The sequence below is a fragment of the Cebus imitator genome, unplaced genomic scaffold (assembly GCF_001604975.1).
Source record: "Cebus imitator isolate Cc_AM_T3 unplaced genomic scaffold, Cebus_imitator-1.0 Scaffold535, whole genome shotgun sequence".
In the NCBI taxonomy this organism is placed as follows: Eukaryota; Metazoa; Chordata; class Mammalia; order Primates; family Cebidae; genus Cebus; species Cebus imitator.
The window spans coordinates 622,301-643,545 of NW_016107850.1; the positions used below are offsets into that span (position 1 = coordinate 622,301).

The following is a 21,245-nucleotide window of genomic DNA, read 5'->3' on the forward strand; positions in this document are numbered from 1 at the left end:
CTTCTAGTTCTCCTGCTGTTTCCACCTCATCTACAGTTACTTCCTCCACTGATGTCTTGAGCCCTTCAAAATCATCCATGAAGATTGCAATGAATTTCTTCCAGACTCTTGTTAATGTTGATATTTTGACCTCCTCCCATAAATCACAAATGTTCTTAACGGCATCTAGAATGATGAATCATTTGCAGAGGTTTTCAGTTTATTTTGCTAAGGCCCATCAGAAGAATCACTATCTATGGCCACAATAGCTTTATATGTTATTACTTAAATAGTAAGACTTGAAAGTTGGTATTACTCCTTGATCCATGGACTATAGCATGGATGTTATGCATGAAAACAGCATTGATCTCTTTGAACATCTTCATCAGAACTCTTGGTTGACCAGACTTATTGTAAATAAGTAGTAATGTTTTGAAAGGAATCTTTTTCTGAGCTTGATAGTGGGCTTAACACATTCAGTAAACCATGCTGTAAAAAGATGTGCTGTCATCCAGGCTTTGTGGTTCTATTTAGAAAACACAGGAAGAATAGACTTAGCATAATTCTTAAGGGCCCTAGGATTTTTGGAATGGTTACATGAACATTGGCTTCAGTTTAGAGTCAGCAGCTGCATTAGCCCTTAACAAGAGTCAGCCTGTTCTTTGAAGCTTTGAAGCTTTGAATCAGGCATTGACTTCTCCCTATACAATAGTCCTAGATGTCATATTCTTCCAATAGAAGGCTGTTTCGTCTACATAGATTTGTTGTTTACTGTAGACACCTTAAAATTGTCTTAGCTAGGTAGATCTTCTGTATAACTTGCTTCAGCTTCTACATCAGCACTTGCTACTTCACCTTGCACTTTTATGTTACACAGTCAGCTTCTTTCCTTCAATCTCATGAACCAACCTCTGCAGCTTCCAACTTTTCTTCTGAAGCTTCGTCACCTTGACTTCGTAGGGTTGAAGAGAATTAGGGCCTTGATCTGGACTAGGCGTTGTCTTAAGGGAATGTTGTGGCTGGTTTGCTATTCTATCCAGACCACTCAAACTTTGTCCATATCAGCAATAAGGCTGTTTTACTTTCTTATTTTTGTTATGTTCACTGGAATGAGTAGCACTTTTAATTTTCTTCAACAATTGCTTGTATTCACAGCTTAGTTAATTGGAACAAGAGGCCTAGCTTCACCCTATCTCTGCTTTCTACTTGTCTTCCTCACTAACCTTAATCATTTCAAGGTTTTTATTTAAAGTGAAAGACATATTCTTCCTTTCACTTGAACACTTAGAGGCTACTGTGGGATTATTAATTGGCCTAATTACCATATTGTTGTGTGTCAGGGAATAGGAGATAGGGACTGGTTAGTGGACCAGTCAGAACACACACAACATGCATTGATTAAGTTTGCTTTCTTATATGGGTGTTGTTTGAGTCACGCCTTAAAAATTGCAATAGTAACATCAAAGATCACTGATCACAGATCACCATAACAGATATGATAATAATGAAAAAGTTTGAAATATTGTGAAAATTCCCAAAATTTGACAGACAGGAAGTGAGTATGTGCTATTGGAAAAATTGTACCAATAGACTTGCTTGATACAGGGTTGCCACAAACTTTTTCTGCAGATTTTGAAACTTTGTATTTGCACATATAAAAAATTATGTATCTCAATAAATAAAATCACTGGAGCAAAGAAATTGATACTCTAGTTAAACTGAATTTTGTAGCTTTCCAGAGACCTTGGGCCAGCTTGGTTTTACTCTAGCTTTCACTATCATTCCACCCTGCTTCGCCAACATTCAAATTCTTTTCCTTATCTGCAAGCCGGCCAGGCAGATGGGAGAGGCAGGAGCGGTCTTCATTTTCAGTAGCTCTTGATTCTTTGATGTGAGAGGAGCAGTACAGTAATTTAAACTTGATCCAACCTCTTTGTTTCTTACAAAGTTAATCAGTCAAAAGAAGTAAAATAAGAAGACAATGCTTGTGCAATATACAGTTCATTTTCATTATGTATACCTCATTATGATTCGCCTGCTTGCTTCTCCTGTTTGGTCATTTCTTTGGAAGGCAGTGGATTTTTTTTCTTGTGTTTTTATCTTCTTCAGTTTTGACTTATCAGATTTATCAATCCCAGCCATGTCGGGTTTGTTGGATGTGGTTGCTAAAGAAGTGGAGTAAGGCTTTTGAGAGAGCAGAATCTGGTCTGCTCGGTGGCCACCCTCAGGTGTCCACAAACCCTCAGTTTGTAAAAAGAAAAATATTGTATCTGTGAAGTGCAGTAAAGCAAAACTCAATAAGATGAGATGTGCCTGTACTTTCCTTCATGTGATTGTTATAACTATTGAATTATTTAATAATAAAAGTTCTTAGAATTACGCTTGCCACAGAGGAACCACTTAATAAATATTACCATATTCACTCAAATATCACTGTTTCATTGACATATAGATTAAGACAAAAAATAAGTGACTTCAGTGATCGTCTTGCCTGATAAATAGGATTTTTTCACACATGCCAATTTCATTCAGTGGCTTTCGGGCACGCTGGGTTGAAGGCATATTGAGGTTCTGTATGAGATCACCTGGAAAGAGCTTGCTGCTAGATTAGTGATAGTTGTCATAGGAGACATAGTGGAGGAACAATATGTCTTGTATTTATTATCCCTAATACAGCTCACCCCCCAGTTTGTGGTATCAGGTCAGTTATCTGTTTTTTCAAGGGTTATGGAAGATAATGCTGCATATGTAAAGGGGACCATTAGAACCTTGAATGCCAGGCAAAGAAGTTTGGACATAATCCGAAAATTAGTAGGTTTTTCAACAGCACAGCCATGAGTTGTAAATGGAAGGTTAATCTGCCACTGATTTGCAGGATCATTTGCAGTGAAGAGGAATCAGAAGTAAGAATTCCAGTGATTGTCATATTGTATTTTCTTGATCCTAAAAAGTATTTTTTCACATATAAACATAGTTCTTATGTAGTAGGGTTGTTAAGAAGATTAAATGGGTAAATACATGTAAAGACATTTAACTCAGTGCCTGGCATATAGCAAGCACTAATACAAGCGTTAACTTTCATCATTATTATAATTATTAAACAATTAATAGATACATTTAATATAGTGTTTTTTCACCTGAAAGCAGTAGGTGTCTTAATAATAGATGACATGACATCTTAGAATGGTGAGATTATAGACCAGGTGTAAGATAACAAGGGCCTGGAAAAGGGTGGTAGTTGTGAGAATTCTGAAGAGGTAAGTCTGAAAGAGATTACAAAAAGAATTGACTTGATGACATATTGGATATACTGAATTAAGGAAAAGGAAAACTTTAAGACAACTCTCAGATTGCACACCTTAATGAATGGGAAATAGTTTGGCTTAGGAAAGAAATGTTACTTGATCTGTGTAAAGTACTTATAACAATGCCTTGCACATGGAGAGCATTATATTTGTTAGTTATCAGTGGTAGGACGATTTTTACACTTGTTATATACTTAAATTTGATATCAAGTAATTTAATAAAGCTACCAAACATGAAAGAACCTCGTACATAATTTACTAGAGAATTTATATGTTCAAAGGAAATAAATTATGTGTTTTAAATTTTTTTTCAGTATAAATCAATGAGGAAGAGTTCAAGTGGCAATGAAAATGATGAGGTAAGAAAAGAGGTTAATATTAATAGTTATTGGAAATGTTTAATTATCATATGAAGTTGGCTCAGTGAGGATAAAATGCAATCGATTTTTCAGTTTGTTATTGATTTAATGCATGGGTTTTTTCCAACAATAAAAACATCTGTGTATCATCATACAATTATTAATTTAATCATTTAATTTCCATATGTCCTTTAGAATGGAATTACTAATAATTCAGCATTAGAATTTTATCATTATTCATCTTAGACCTGTAATCCATGAGTGTAAGTGTGTTGTCTTTCACATATTTTATCTTTGTAAATCAACCTGGCTGTCAATTGAGATTCTTTTTTAGGAACTTTGTTTAGGAACTCCTTCCATAAATTATGCATACTATTTTAAAATTTAAAATTAGACTTCTACAGTTTGTGCATTACCATAAACCTTTCTACTGCACCAGTGCAAACTATGCAGCAACCTGTTGTTGTTGAAAAGATATATTCTCATCACCATAAATACTTAAATTTCGTGTATTTTTGGTTGGAGAGATTGAAACTTCATTTCATGTTGAGTACTTAGCAGGGCTTCTGAAAATGCCTTTAGTTTTAGGATATAGAATCACACAGGGAAAAATAATGAATAGAGCCAGATGATTGGTCTGCCCCCAGCTCAGATGCTGATTTCTCTCCATGGCCTCTCCGGTAGTATTTACTGGGATTAATAAAAGTCAGTTATGGCTATAGCTGGTCTATTTTCACTGTTAGTATTTAAGATCAAGCCTGAATTACATGTATTATATGGGTATGTTTGGTAATATTTACCTGTGCATGAACACAATCAGTTCTTGTACCCCCGCGCCAGGTTTCCATTGCACCAGCTCCACAAGATCCTAGCTTACCCTTTAAATATTATTCCCAGAGAATGGCCCACTGTGTGGTCTCTAGCGTTTCTTCACCAGCTCTCAAGACTTCAGTGAATAACACCCGTGTACCTGCTGAAGCCTCTCAGATTTGTCTCTAGTACAGACCTCTCCCCTGAGTTTCAGACCCTTGCAATCTTTTATCTGTCTTTTCTACCTGCTTAGAATTTCTGCTGGATATATCTCTTAAACACACTAGGACTAAATATGTTCAAAACTGAGTTTTAAAAATTTTTGCTTCAAAACCCACTTTTTCACTAATATGCAATAGTTTGTGCAGTGGCTCTCAACTTTGGCTGTACACTAAAATTACCAGGTGAGCTTTAGAGAACACTGCCGCCTGGGTCACACTCCCTAGGTGTTATAATTTAATTGGCATGTGGTATGATGTGGTATGGACTGAGCAATGAAGTTTTTAATGTTTCCGATATGAGTTTAATGTCCAGCCAAGGTTGAGAACTACTGAGTTAATGGAATCATCTTCCATCATCCAGCTGTAGCAGGGGCTGGCAAATTATGACCCAGAGGCTAAATTTGGCCTACTGTATGTGATTGTAAGTAAAATTTGATCAGAAAACAGTCATACTCATTTGCCTATGGCTACTTTTGCATTACAGTGGCAGACTTTGAGTACAGTAGTCCTCCTTTATTCTCCATTTCACTTTCCAAGGTTTTAGTTACCTGTGGTCTACCATAGTCCAAAATTAGGTGAGTACAGTACAATAAGATACTTAGAGAGAAACCACATTTACGTAACTTTTATTATAGTACATTGTTATAATTGTTCTATTTTATTATTAATTATTGATGTTAATATCATATCTGACTTATAAATTAAACTTTATCATAGGTATGTATGTATAGGAAAAAACATAGCACATATATTATATAGGGTTTGGTACTATCTGCAGTTTCAGGCATTCACTGAGATTCTTGGAACATGTTCCTCTTGGATTATGGGGAACTACTGTAGTTGTCACAAAGCCTAAAATATTTGCCATCTGCCTTTGACAGAAAACATTTCATTTTCTTTATTTCCTCATACCTGCTTTTCTCTTGCCTGCTTCACAATATCTAATCAGTAGCCAAGACTTACTGTTGGTTTATTTATTTGTACTAAAATATTCTGCATCCATTTCCCTTTTATTTCTACTGTTTATGCTCTGGCAGAGGCCCTTATCCATTTCTTGCCTGTACTACTGCAATAGCTTCCTTTCCCTTCTCCCTTTCCCTAGTCCATTCTCACTGTAGCCAGAGTGGTCGTTTCAAAGAACACAGATACAATCAGGCCATTCCCTTGCTTAGAAACCTTTAATTTCTCCCCACAACTCAGAAGATAAATTCTAGATCCTCCTTTATCAAGCCTCTGCTTGCCATATCAACCTTAATTCAAAACTTGCTCTTCTTTCACCTTACCCTTCAGCAATACAAAACTACTCAGAGGTTTTCTGCAGTCATCTTTACATTTATTGCTTCCATGCTTTGGTTCTTCTCTCATCTTATTGTTCCCTTCTTTCTTTTTCTGGTAAACACTCAGTTTTTTTACTGAATTTATACTTTCTCAGGAAACTTGTCTTTCTCCGCCATCTTCCTCATTCCCCCAAGTGCCCCTTATCTGTGCCTCATAATATGCCATACATAGTGCTGTATTATACCGAGAGTGTTGTATTATCTGTATATGTGAATCTATTTTCCTCCTCAACTGAAACGTCCTTGAGTGGGTGATATTTTACTAAATTTCAATACTCTCAGTGTCTAGCATAGTGTCTGACATATAGTAGGTAGCCAATAATCATTTGTTGAATGAATGAATAAGTGTTCTATGTGGAGTGCATATTCAAAGTTAAATGTCAAAATTTTCATAATTGGTTGGCAGTAGAATAGTCATTTAAAAATCATGGACCATTTAATGTTTTATTAAATTAAATTCTTTGTAATTATCAATAAGTCCATATTAGATACATGTAAATTTTCAGATGAAAGTTATTTGGGGTAGTAGAGATTTTGCATGCCTTCATTTACATGTCTCAGATTTATAACACATCACTGCTCTTATATTTAGATAATATTTTTCAAACTTTAAAGTACTGTATTTCAAGCCACTCTAAGGGTCTCATTGAAATGTAGATTCTGATTAGTTAGGTCTTGGGTGAGGCCTGAGATTCTGCATTCCTAAACTCCCAGAGGATCCCTATGCTGCTGTTTCACAGACCACATGTAGAGTGTCAGTGTGCTGGATGGTATATTCCAGATTCTTCCTTTACTATTTGATCAGAACAATTTTTATTTTCCTTTTATATGTTTAAATCATCATTTGTATTGTAATTTCATCGTTCATCTTTTTATTTTTATGTTTTAGCAAGACAATGATAATGCTAACATGTCACCACAATCTCCAGTATCATCTGAGGTACAAGTTCTGTTTTTATATGTTTTTATGTGTTTTAAAAATGTTTTGTATGTTTTCTGTGTTTTACATGAGATTCTTCCTTGCCACTTCTCTCTAATCTCATTTTTTTTGCAATGTAATTTATTCACCCATATTTTAAAATTCATGGCAGATTAGTTTGTGCAAACCTTCTAGCCAATAAAAAATTCTAAGAATGCCATCTTTTGTAAAAATATTGATAATAACACTTGTTTACTTATGATTTTCTTATTGGGAAGTGTCTGTAGATCATAGAAAAGAATTCAGTTTATGAAAATCTGTGCTTTCTCATTCATCCATATTTTAAAATAAATGATTGATTTTAAGAGCAACTTTCAGATTTTTTAATTTGAAAAAAGTACTTCAGCATTGTGCAATGGCCTTTGGTTTTTCTTGTAACCAGTTAGGTCTGAAAGCAATGCAAAAGAAATTTCCTTTTTCCACGAGAAACATCCCTGCAGTGGGTTGTTCCTATCGACAGGAGGTTACACATTTTTGGGAGAATAGGTATCAGAAAGTTAGAGTTTGTGACATTTCAATCAAATACTCTGGTGATTTGAATGACTGGTTCTTCTAATTTATTTATTTATTTAAGTCCATTGCTTTATAACAAGAGATAAATTTTAAAAATTCTAAGCTCTGTCTCTTCTACTTCAGATTACCTTATTCTAAAGTATATTGGCATTAGTAAATAACTGATTACACATTCATTTGATGAATTCAACACTTTACCAAAGTGTTGGATGGCCCAAATTCACTGTGTAACTTTGGTTACATAGATGGTATTAATATTTCATTATATGTAGGTGGTGTTGCTTTTTTAATAGGCTAGGATTCTTACTCTGTTGTTTTGGGTGATCTGCATTACAAAACTTTTAAGTGGATTTGGACATTAATTTATAAACATGGGTCTAAATTATTTACGTAACAGGTAAAATGGTAGACATACTTTTAGAAAGCAGTTTAAATTAGGACATCTTAAAATTAGCCTTTGTCATATGCTTTCATAATTCCTTTCTTTTACTTTAAGTTACAAGTGTAAGCATATAAGTGACTACTACTTATTTGTCTGCTTGATTTATGATTTTGTGATCTGTGCTCACAGGGAAGACTGTTCATACCAAATTTCTCAAATAACTTACATTGCTATACATATATATATATATATATATTTTTTTTTTTTCTTTTTTCTTTTTTCTTGTTGAGTCATGATCTCATGCTGTTTCACAGGCTGGAGCGTAGTGGCATGATCTCAGGTCACTACAACCACCACCTCTCACATTCAAGTGATCCTTGTGCCTCAGCCTCCCGAGTAGCTGGGACAACAGGCACATGCCACCACACCTGGCTAATTTTTGTATTTTTAGTAGAGACAGGGTTTCACCATGTTGATCAGACTGGTCTTGAACTCCTGGCCTCAAGTGATCCACCTGCCTCAGCCTCCCAAAATGTTGAGACTACAGGTGTGAGTTTTATATTTTTTATTTCATTTGGATAAGTGAAATTTTCATCTAGGAATTTATAACAATTTAACCAAAATAGTGAAGACAAACTGGGAGGCTTGTAGGTTTGGATAGGGTGGTGAGTATGTATGTGTTTTGGTGATTCAGCTGACATTTAACTTGAACTGCATATCACATGTTAATCAACAGAAGATTTAAATAATCTACAGAATTCTGATTGCATCAATTTCATGTGTGATTGGAAAATGGTAAAACCAATTAGTGTAGTTAATGCTTTACTGTTAACAAAGTGCTTGCCTGTAATTTGAACCTAAAAGCAGCCCCATAAAATAGGTATGATCCTCATCATTTTACAGCTGAAGAGATGGATAACTTTCCCAACGATCTTAGTTAATAAATGGCAGAGAAATGACTGAAGCTGAGCTCTACTCACTTCACAGAGTTGTTGCACAGATTAAATAAGGTGCTGCTAAGATTACATTATTTTGTCACTTTACACAGTAGTTTCATTTAGTTATCTCATTTAATGTTCACTGTAATCTCATTTGAAAGATGAAGAAACAATCACAGAGAAATTGTATGTTGTGCTCAAAACAAAGCCTAAGCTTTTAAACTCCAACTTCAGATTTGTCTAATGTACTACAAATCTTTCCACAGCAAACCACTGTGTGCGAAACATTTGAAACGATATTCATTCAAATATTTATCATCTATCATTCTGCAGTCCCTGTACAGATATATTTGGCTTTAGATTATCTACTGTTAGGTTTTAAGGCCATAGTAGATACTGAGTAAATACTAAATTCACTTATCTTTTCACAAAAGCTTACTTCATTTTTTTTTGGGAAACTTCAATCTGGTTCTTTCAAAAAGTATGATCTTTTTTATACACTTCACTAATGATTTTCACTTTCTTTCTACTATGAGAGGAAAGCATTTAAAGCCTATATAGTTAACTCAACTAGCAAATATTAATTACCTCTTGAAAGTGAAATGTATCAACTTGAATTGAAATGCAAGTTACTTTTCACTGATCATAGGAAAAATAAGTATTTCCCCAAACTGAAATGAATATGAATAAGCACCTTGATTATTTTGAAAGACAAGAAGTCTTATTATTTATTTTTAATGTTTTAATTTTTTTTAGGAATATGACAGAACTGATGCTTTTTCACACAGTCCCTTTGGCTTGAAGCCTAGATCAGGTAAATATATATTCTGTAAATAAAATTTATTAGTTATATTTGAAACTAGTTTCCCAGCTTAAATGGGATTGATTCCATAGTTTTAAGTACACATAGATTCTTTCCCCTCTCCTAAAAGCAATTTTCTCTTAACCTTATTTGTCTTTCCAATTCCCATTCCCATTTCTTTCTTCCTCTTTACCTTCAAGCTCCTGAAACCTCAGCTTTTTGCCTTAGATATACTGCAGTCTTATTTCTACTCTACTGTGACTGCTATTAGAATGACCACTCTGCCAGCAGACCAAACACTGTTTGAAATTATAGCACTCCATTATATTGTGGTTTTTATAAAGGGATCTTTTCGCATTTGGCAAGCCCAAAAGAAAATGGATCCATGTTACTTGGCAAGGTATTGAATTATAGTTTTTATTCCTGAATAACTGTATTGACCTTCAAGAATAATTTTCTTTTTTAAAAGATAGAGGGCTGACGTATGTTCAGTAATCATTTTTAACCTGGGTCATAAGTTTCTAATAATGTATGTTTGAATAAGAACATGTATAGGTGGTAGAAATCATTACACTTATCTTCCCTGTTGCTTTCAAGTATGCAGATAATTGAGCTCAAATATATTCTCTAAAAATATTTGGAATGTATTAGTGAGTAATAGTGTTTTATGTAATTTTGTATTGATTCTTTTTATCTTGCCTCTTTCCTCATCAATAGTTGCTCTTTCCCATTAACTTTGTAACAAGTTAGGAAATTTCTGTTTTTATAGCTTTTAGCCGTTCATCTCGCCAAGAATATGGGGCAGCAGATCCGGGATTTACAATGAGAAGAAAGATGGAACATTTACGGGAAGAGCGAGAGCAAATACGACAACTTCGAAATGTAAGTCAGATTGACCTGTCTGATCTGCTTTATGGAAATGGGTTTAACTTGCAAAATTAATAAGGTGTATGGATTTTATTTTCACTACTCCTTAAAATGTTTGGATTATACAACAATTAGTAATATAAACGTAACATGTATATTTAGATAGAATATCTGATTTACACCTGTTTCTCTATAGAATCTTGAATCCAGGTTAAAAGTAATTTTGCCTGATGACATTGGAGCTGCACTGATGGATGGGGTTGTTCTTTGCCATTTAGCCAATCATATAAGGCCACGTTCTGTTGCTAGTATTCATGTACCATCACCAGCAGTGGTAAGTTTTGTTTGCAGTTTGTTAGCTCTCTAAAGGAATATATAGCTTCTTAAAATTGTCTTTTAATAATATACCTCAGTGAACTTAGCTTTCAGTTTTGATTAAGTTCTATAAAAAAATGCCTAAAGGTACATGTTTTCCCTCTTACTTTACAGCCCAAACTGAGCATGGCAAAATGTCGAAGAAATGTAGAAAATTTCCTTGATGCTTGTAAAAAGTTGGGTGTCTCACAGGTAATTGTTGTTTATCTAACAAAGTAGTCACTTAAATATGAATTTATTATATGCAAACTGGGGCTCTTCTTAGAGCAACGAACAATGCTTTCTGAACATGAAAATGAATGCCTTCTCTTGGTACCTTCTCCTAAGCTCCAGCTTTAACTGTAGCAGTTATCTAATTAATGTTTTTAAGCTGCCTTTAAAGTAACTTACAAAATAGCTACAAATATGGAAAATCATGCGCATCACTGACCACATATAACTCAGTGGCCATATTTAGAACTTGGTTGTGATGTCATTGCTACTATCTTTTTATCTTTTTTTTTTTTTTGCTGGTGAACATTTGGACTCCTTTGTAAGTCATTGGATAGACTCTGGAAGATTTGAATTCAGTGTGAACAGCCTTTTAAACTTCATTTAAAATGCAAAATTGGAAATTATAGCAGCATATTATGATAATATCTGTATTGGACAAGCTTTGAAATTTGTAGGAATTGGCTTACGTTTCATGTAATAACTACAATACTATACAGTTATTAAAGCAGTATTGTGAATATATAAAGAACATGTATAATCACAATACTGCTTCTTTGTAAAGCGTTATAAACCTAACCTCAACATGAATGACTATGGAGAGAAATGACATTGTTATCAGAGCACAATTAAGTTGTGCTTGTTAAGCCGTCTTTTGAACAGTGTCTTAATAATCTCGTCTACAGATACCACTTTAACCTCTTTCCTCAAGTAAATATAATTTAATGTGTAGAAAATTAATGAATTACTATGTAATTTGGAAATTACATAATGTTCTCTACCTCTTCACTATACTTGATGTGATGTTTTAAAATTTTAATTCTTAAAAATGTTTGTTGTTTCTTTTTTCTACTCTCAATCTTTCAGTGGGTAAATAGCAAACTTAGCAACGTTTTTTCCAGCCATTATATTATGTAAATTTTCCTGTTTTGCCATTTTTTCTTTTTTAAAATTAAAGAAACCTTTTTTTTTAGAGATGGAGTCTCACTGTGTTACCCAGGCTGGACTGGAACTCCTGAGCTCCAGCAGTCCTTCCACTTCCACTTCATGAATAACTGGAATTACAAGCATTCACCACCTCACTAATTTTATGCCACTTTTGTTTTAAGAGTTTTATTTTTAGCTTCAGTGTTTTTCTCTGAGCTCAGAAATGGTAATATATAATCATTTTTAACTGAATTTTCTGTTTTAGGATGTTTTCTAATTTTTAACACACAATGTAGTGCATATAAGTAAAGTGTACAATTTGATTGGTTTTGACATATGCATACACCATGAAATCATCACCACAGTCAAAATAATGAACATGTCTACTGCTGCCAAAAGTTTCCTCATGGGTCTTTGTAATCCTTCCCTCTCCGGCAACCACTAATCTGTTTCCTGTCACTGCAGATTAGTTTGCACTTTCTAGAGTTTTATGTAATTGGAATGATGCAATATCTATGATATTTTTCTATGTTCTTTCACTCAGTATAATTAAGACTCATCAGTGTTGTTGCATATATGAATAGACCATTGCTGTTTATTTCTAGATAGTATTTAATTGTATGGATATATCACACTTTGTTGACCCCTTGACCTGCTGATGGCCATTTGGGTTGTTTCCAGTTTTAGGGCCTACTACAAATAAAGCTGCTATGAACATTTGTATACAAGTCTTTGTATGGATTTATGCATTCTTTAATTTTTGGTAAATACCTAAAGTGGAATAACTGGAACATATGGTAGGTGCATGCTTAACATTTTAAAGAAAATACAAAACTCTTCCAAAGTGGTTGTACCATTTTACATTCCTGTCAGCAGTATGTGAGAGTTCCAGTAGCTCCACATCCTCACTAACATTCAGTATGATCAGCATTTAAAAATTTTAGTCATTGTGATGCATATGTACCAACTTGCCAATGCAGTCTTAATTTGAATTTTCCTAAAGACTAATGATGCTGATCACCTTTTCAAGGGCTTATTTACTATCTGTATATCTTCTTTTTTGAAGTACATATTCTAATCTATTGTCTATTTTGTATTTGGTTATTTATTTTCCTATGATTGTGTTTCAGATTTCTTTATAAATTATGGATGAAGTCCTTTACCAGATCTGTGATTTATAAATATTGCATCCAAATCTTTGGTTTGTCTTTTCATTGTCCTTAGAGTGTCTTTCAAAGAGCAGGAGCTTCAAAGTTTTTGAAGTACAATTTATTTTTTAAAACGGGTTGTGCTTTTTTTTTCAAAGCTAGGAAATCTTTACATAACCCAACGCCACAAAGATTTTCTCCTGTGTTTACTTCTATAAGTTTTATTATCTTAGGTTTTATGTTCATGTCTATGATCAATTTTGAGTTAGTTTTTGTATATGGTAAAATGTATGGATTGAAGTCCTCTTTTTTTAAGCCTGGGATTGGGCATATACATTGATTTTTTTTTAAGAAAATATTTTTATTGATATGTAATTAAAATGCCATAGCATTTGCTGATTTAAAGTGTACAATTAAATGGTTTTTAGTATAATCACAGAACTCAGCAACAGTCACAACAGTCTGTTTAGAATACTTTTGTCACCCCAGAAACAAAGCCCTTACCCATTTGCAGTCCCTCCCCTGTTCTCTCTATGGATTTGCCTATTCGGACGTTACATATAATAAAATCATGCAATATGGGATCTTTAGTGTCTGGCTTCTTTGACTTAGTATAATTTTTCCAAGGTTCATCCATATCGTGGCCTAAATCAATACTTCATTTATTTTTATGGCTGAATAGTGTTCTGTTTTAAATACATACCACATGTTATTTATGCATTCATCACTTGATAGACATTTGGGTTGTTTCCACTCATTGTTTGTTATGAATAATGTTGCTGTGAACATCTATGAATAAGCTTTTCTTTGAACACCTGTTTTAAATTCTCTTGGTGTATAACTAGCAGTGAAATTGTTAGGTTATATGATAACTCTATGTTTATAATATTTTTTAAGAAACTGCCAAAATATGTTGCAAAGTGGCTACACTAATTTTATAGTTCCACCAGCAATATATGAGTGTTCTAATTTCTTCACATCATCACTAACAGTGGTTACTCTCTACCTTTTTTGGTTCTAGCTATTTTAGTGGGTGTGTGGTGTGATCTTATTGCAGTTTTGATTTGCATTTCCCTAATAGTTAATGAGGTTGAGCAGGTTGAGCATATTTTCATGTGCTTATTGATTTGTATATATTCTTTGGTATAATGTCTATTCAAACCCTGTCTCCATTTGTGAATTGGATTATTTATCTGTTTTATTGAGTTGTTGGTTCTTTAGGTATTCTAGATACGAGTTGCCTATGAGATATACGATTTGCAAATATTTTCTCCCATTCTGTGGGTTGTCTTTTGACTTTCTTGATCGTATCATTTACAGCACAAAAGTTATTAATTTGATGAAGTCTAGTTTATCTCATTTTTTCTTCTGCTGCTTATGATTTTCATATCATATCTAAGAAAACATTGTGAAATTCAAGGTCACAAAGATTTTCACCTGTGTTTTCTTCTAAAAGTTTTATAAGTTTTAGGGCTTACATTTTTGTCTGTGATTCATTTTGAGATCAGCTTTGTGCATGGTATGAGGTAGGGATCCAAATTCATTCTTTCACATGTGGATATCCAGTTGTCCCAGCACCATTTGTTGGTAAGACTCTTCTTTTCCCCATTGAATTGTCTGTCTTAGTTCCTTTGTCAAAAATCAGTTGATCATAAATTCTTTGTTTTTGGACTCTCAGTTTTTTTTTTACCACCAAATTCCTTATTCCAGTATCACACTGTCTTGCTTACTGTACCTTTGTGATGCATTTTGAAATCAAGAAGTGTGAGTCTTCCGGTTTTGTTCTGTATCAAGGTTGTTTTGGCTATACTGGGTCCCTTGCATTTCCTTATCAATTTTAGGATTGATTAGCTTGTCAATTTATGCAGAAAAGCCCGTTGGGATTTTGTTAGGGATACTGAGTTTGTAAAATGATTTGGGATGTATTGTCATCTTCACAATATTTATTCCTGTGATCCATTAACATGAGACATCTTTCCATTTATTTACATCTTCTAAATTTTATTCCAACAGTGTTTTGTAATATTCAGTGTATGAGTTTTTCATTAGTTTTGTTAAATGCTTAGTATTTTATTCTCTTTGGTACTATTGTAAACATAATTTTTTCCTTAATTCCACTGTCAAATTTTTATTGCTACTTTATAGAAATAGAAGTTATTTTCTTTTATTGATCCTGTATTCTGCAGCCTTGCAGAATTCATTTATAANCTCTGTTGATGAACATCTGTGTTATATCCAATTTGGGGACATTTGAACAAAGCTTTTTTGGACATTCTTCCACTACTTTTTTTTCTTTTTGGAGACAGAGTCTTACTCTGTTGCCAGGCCGGAGTGCAGTGGCATGATCTCAGCTTACTGCAACCTCCAACTCCCTGGTTCAAGCTATTTTCCTGCCTCAGCCTCCCAAGTAGCTGGGATTACAGGCACGTGCCACCACGGCCAGATAATTTTTGTATTTTTAGTTGAGATGGGATTTCACCATATTGGCCAGTACGGTCTCGATCTCCTGACCTCATGATCTGCCTACCTTGGCCTCCCAAAGTGCTGGGATTACAGGCGTGAGCCACTGTGCCCAGCCCATTTATTAGTTAGCAGTTTTTGTGTGTGTGTGTGTTTGTATGCCTTAGGAGTTTCACTCTACAGAATCATGTCATTGTTCTTTCAAAGAATTCATCCATTTCATCTAACTTGTCAAACTATTGTTATGAAGTTGTTTATGATGTCTCCTTATTATCATTTTCGTATTCGTGGAATATCTTGTGGTGTCACTTCCCTTATTTATGACATTGGTAATTTGTGTATTCTCTCTTTTTTTCCTGATTAGCCTAGCTGGAGGTTTATGAATTTTAAAAAATCTAAATGAACTAACTTTTGGTTCCATTGATTTTTCTATCTATCGTTTTCTGTTTTTTTACTTTATTGTTTTCCTCTCTCATTCTCATTATTTGCATCTTTCTTTTGCCATTGGTTTAATTTGCTCTTCTTTTTTTAGTTTTTAGGGTGGAAGCTGAAATTGATTTGAATCCTTTCTTCTTTTCTAGTATACACTTCAGTAGTTATTTGAATAAATAGACAAAATATTAAGAGGGCAACAAATGTAGCAGTAAAGATGGAGATGAGGCAATAGTTCAGATAACTCTTTATGGGATACCATCAGTAGTACTTGGAGAATGGGTTATAGGAGTAAGGAAGAAAGAGGAAGACTATTATAATTCACAGGTTTGTCAATGGAGATTGAATAGTGTATTACTGACTTAAGACATGGAGCACAAAAGGACAAGTTAATTTGGTAAAGTAGTTCTGTTGTGGACACATTGATTTTAATATGTCTGTTGGATGTCCATTTGGCTGTGTCCAGTTGATATTTTTATTTGGAGCTCAATAGAGGGATCTTCAGAGGAAATAAAGTCTTGGAAGTCATCAGTATGGAAGGGGTAGTTAAAACTAAAAATAGATGAGAATACCCAAGGAGAAGATATAGTGTAAAGAGAGAAGAGAGTGAAGGCAGACCCTTGGAAACATTTAGGATGTTCAAAGAGGATTAGTGAGGGCTAATTAATGAAAGCTACTGAACAATTGCTGTCAGAAAAGTTGAAGTAGAAAGAGTGGTGTTACAGAAGACAAGAGAGGGTTAAGGTTTCCAGAAAGGCATTAATCAAAGGCATAATACGACTGAGAAGTCAACTAGACATGTGCAACACTTGGCATTTAAGATGACATTGGTGATTTTTACTAAAATAGTTTTAGTGAGCATATGCTTTAGGGTCAGATGTAAGATAGTAGTGGTTGAGTAGAGAATGGGAAATGCAAAAGTGGTGAGCAACTCTTTTATTGACATTTTCTTTGTAGAGAAAGAGGTACAAGTGTAGAATGACAGCATTTCTAACAAGGCCATATAATCTTTTTTTTTAGCATGAATTAGGAATTTTAAAAACATTTTAGATTACAGTATGTGTAAAAGATAACTTAGAATTATGTATTTTTCCTTGATGTTTTACAGAAATCATGTTTTTAAAATCCAATTCTGACTTAATTTTACTTTACTTCTAAAAAATGAATGTTCAAATATCTTTTTTTTTTTTTTCTCCAGGAAAGACTTTGTTTGCCTCATCATATTTTGGAAGAAAGAGGACTTGTGAAAGTTGGTGTCACAGTTCAGGCGCTCCTTGAATTACCAACAACCAAGGCATCTCAGCTTTCTTTGGCTTGATATAACATTTTAAAATCGTAACTGTATAGTTTCATTTATTTGAAGTGATTTCAAATATTTCAAATTCATGAATAAGAATATTCAGTCAAAAATAGTTTGCCTTAGGTCACGCCTTAGGATTTTGAAAAAATTACATTGAAACCTTAAACCCTGAATTGCCCAAACTTCTTTTGGGGGAAAACTGGATTAATTTAATAAGAGCATTTGATAAACTCAAATTCTCTTTTTACTAAGTCAGTTGATAACCTCGATTATTTTTCAGAAAGCAGACTGATACTAAATTTAAAATGTAGTTTCAATTTAATAATCACATTAGGTTTAATTTTTTTACATCATAGCATAGTAGTAAGCATCTGGATAAAGGTAATTGTTTTTTAGCAATTTAGAGCAATTCTATATTTGAGTTATTTAATACACTTCTAATTCTAGTTTATACACAATTTCTTCAATCTTTGGTCTTAGTTTTCTAGAAAAAAAAGGTGTAGAAAAAACAATTCTGGCTTTACATTAAATTCTTTTAGTATTATAGGTTGGTGCCAAAATATTTTCAGTTGTACTGTAGATTGTTTACATGTGAAGTGCCTGTGTAATTGATGACTCTTATATAGTCTTAAGCATTTTTGCAATTTTTTAAATGTATTAATAGAGTCAATGGAACTTTAAAATATTTTAGTAGATTTTGTAAGGTCAGTAATATGTGAGGATTTAAATGAACCTCACATTGTGACATTTGTGTTTTTAGTTAGTCCATTGCAATTTCTCTTAAATTGGTTATTTCATGTTGTCAAAAATACCAATGTTAATATGATTAATTTATGCTATTTAATTTTGTGAAACTTAATCATCTTTTAAAATGTATTATTTGAAGAGTATGTTATTTCTGTATTGAAAATGTTACACAAAACAGTAACGTTTTTGAGAAAAAGTGAAGTACTCATTATCAAGGACATTTTTATAAAACTGCCAAAGTTTTGGTTTATATCTTGCCTTTCAGCAGCATTATATCAGTGATGTCTTTAGCTATATTCAGAGAGCAGCAGTTGAGGAATATGTTTTTACTCAAAATCTGGCCATTTGTGAATCCTGTAAACTTTGTGATCTTCAATTACTTTGATGTTGAATTAAACACAGATCATTCTATAAATATTTTCATGAGATACTATGTTACATAAAGTCCTTGTTTAACTTAGAGATGGGTAAATTTACATTGGTGGTATTGCAGGAATCTTTCAAAAACATTACTGTAATGAATAACTGAGTTTCCTATAGAAGAACTTTAATAATTACTTTTATAGTAACCAAACAAGCATCATAGCTCAAGTATGTGATCATTTGCACTTGTTACCTCTTAATGTGGATGCAACTTATTAAAAATGTTGGCCTGGGTATTTCAAAGTGTATATATAAAAGGTAAAAACTAGTGTGCCAAATAGTATAGGATCAACTGTACTTTTTTTGATCAGTTGGCATGAAGCCATACAATTAAATTTTGGCTTTAGAATACAGATGTGTTTTTTACATTCCCCAAGGGTCAAATTGGAGCTTTTAAAGAATTAAAGCTTCTCTGACCATATGGTTTAATAATTAAATTATTAGTAATTTATTATTTTAAATATTTGAGCTGATTATTTGTTAATTTTTCAGGTGGATAAAAAAAAAAAAACTCACTGACATAATCTCCCTGGTGAAAACTTGGATAATATATGTAAGAAATGGCAAATAAATACCTTAGTTAATGACTTTTTATGTAAAAATTTGACAGCATTACAAATTAAGTGACCATTAAAAACACAGGAATCATTCATACTGCTTTCATAGGTGTTATGATAGTCTCTGATTAACCAGTATAGTGTTAAATTATTTTACAAGCGTTGTCCTGTTTCATATCTTTGAAGTAGTAGTGAAATTGTAGGCCATTTTCTTACTGCTTTTCACTTGTCAGTTAATTGTTCCTTTGAAAAGAAAATACAGCAGAACCTCACTGTAGCATTCTTTACTGCAAAGCAAAATTCCATTTAAGATGGACTTATCTGAGGTCCACATCATGGCAGTTCATGTACTCTTGTGCCAAATGGCAACACCACCTCTTAAAGCAGTTTCACAGCATAGTCCCCTGCAACATTATACCAAGGCTCTGATGTATTTCTTTTAGTAGTTTCTAAGTGTAAAATTTATTCTAAATGTTTTTATGGTTATTATCTATTTCATCAGTTGTTGAGTTAAGATGATTTTCATTACTTAAATGGGATTTGTGATTTAGTGACAATTGAATAATCAAAAATATTTTATTAGGCCCCCAAAATTTAATAGATAGCTATTTCTGTTAAATTTTATTACTGTATGGCACAAGAAAGAAGTGACATTGGGTATGTTAGAAATGAAATAAGGAGGAAAAAGGCATTACCATTTGTTTAATAATTATCTTTGCAGAATGCTAGTTTAATGACTTTTTTAACTGAATTTTTTTAATACTTCAGAAATGTTTGTATTGGTCACAGATCTATCATAATTCATTTTCTGATGCATTTAAAAATAAATGGAACACTTAAATGTATATTACCAATGCAAACTGTGGATAAAGTTGAAAGAAAAAATTTAAGTCCGGAATTTTTTTTCTCCCTCTCTACCTCCTCTCTTAGCATCACAACATTCATTTGCTGTCAGCATTTGATAGATTGTGTCTGTGTTCCCTAGTGTAGAAAAATATCCAGACTTTGAGAGAATATTCAAAGTAAGTGATTTAAAGGTTCAGATTCACTTTATATTGTGAAAGGAAAATAAAGGGGCCCCAAAGTCCCTAAGCTAAAGGAAAAGGTCAAGCTGGGAATTGCTTAGGTCAAACCTGCCTCCCATTCTATTCCAAGTCACTCCTCTGCTCACTGAGATGAATGCATATCTCATTGCCTCCTTTGGAGAGGCTAATCAGAAACTCAAAAGAATGCAACCATTTTTCTCTTATCTACCTATGACCTGGAAGCCCCCTCCCATGCTTCCAGTTTTCCCAACCTTCAAACTGAACTAATGCTTGTCTTACATATGTTGATTGATGTCACATGTCTCTCTAAAATGTATAAAACCAAGCTATGCTCAGACCAAGTTGGACACATGTCGTCAGGACTGCCTGAGGCTGTGTCACAGGCACATCCTCAACCTTGGCAAAATAAACTTTCTAAATTAACTAGGACCTGTTTCGTATATTTGGGGTTCACATTTCGCAATCATGAAGGGATTTTGAGTTGGAGGTACCCCTGACTTTGACAAATCTCTTATTGATGCTTAGTACCAATGTGAGCTAACTGTATGGCTCAAACCAAAAGGACAATTTGCTGAGGTCTGGGAGCACCTCCTCCAGAGAATCCCTGATCTCCCAAAATCTGGTCAAAATCTAAAGTTTATTTTGCTGTACGCTTCCCTTTTCTGGAGTTTTACTTGCTTCCAACAGGGAAGGCAAGATTTCCTGTTTCCATGACAATGGAAGGCAGGTAATTCCTTTATGGAGTCTGAGCTCGCTCCCAACAGGGAAGATGGGTTTGAATTTTTTCCTGCTTTTAGGATGGTAGAGAGCAGTCTTCATCCTGAAACCCATCCCTAGGTAAGTAACTGAAATGGGGTTTTGATTTGGCTAAAGTTAACAAGCTGGTTTTAATTTCTCCTTCCCATTAGAGTGCTCAGTGATCATATTGTTGAGTTTTTTATTGTTGTTGTTTGTTCTGGTGTTTCTCCCATCAGATTTGACTAACTCTACCCGATTTGCTCAAATCCGAGTGAGAATTCCAAATTATGGGTAAGAAGATCTCTCTAATTTATGTAAAATCCCTCACAGCTGCAAAAGAGGAAAAAACAAAAACAAAGCCAACTGTGCACTTGGTTTCTGTGTTTGCTT

At 33.7% G+C, this 21,245-nt stretch overlaps 1 protein-coding gene, 1 non-coding gene and 1 pseudogene across 6 annotated transcripts in view; 2 read left to right on the top strand and 1 right to left on the bottom strand.

Annotated features, from left to right (window-relative positions):
• LRCH2 (leucine rich repeats and calponin homology domain containing 2) overlaps positions 1-19,956 on the top strand; it is a 103,501-nt gene extending 83,545 nt beyond the window's left edge. For 3 of the 5 annotated variants that reach the window (XM_017514703.2, XM_017514701.2, XM_017514705.2), the window contains 7 exons: positions 3,599-3,643; positions 6,901-6,951; positions 9,580-9,637; positions 10,395-10,507; positions 10,689-10,826; positions 10,982-11,059; positions 17,243-19,956. In XM_017514703.2, the coding sequence (XP_017370192.1) occupies positions 3,599-3,643; positions 6,901-6,951; positions 9,580-9,637; positions 10,395-10,507; positions 10,689-10,826; positions 10,982-11,059; positions 17,243-17,362 (603 nt within the window). In that variant the 3' untranslated portion in view covers positions 17,363-19,956. The remainder of the gene's footprint in view (positions 1-3,598; positions 3,644-6,900; positions 6,952-9,579; positions 9,638-10,394; positions 10,508-10,688; positions 10,827-10,981; positions 11,060-17,242) is intronic. The other 2 variants (XM_017514704.2, XM_017514702.2) reach the window with 1 other exon arrangement.
• On the bottom strand, positions 2,004-2,777 carry LOC119468929 (annotated as a pseudogene).
• LOC119468934 lies at positions 7,334-7,462 on the top strand. The gene has a single exon (XR_005197744.1). It is a non-coding gene; the product is annotated as a small nucleolar RNA SNORA35 (small nucleolar RNA).
• Positions 19,957-21,245: the final 1,289 nt, after the last annotated feature.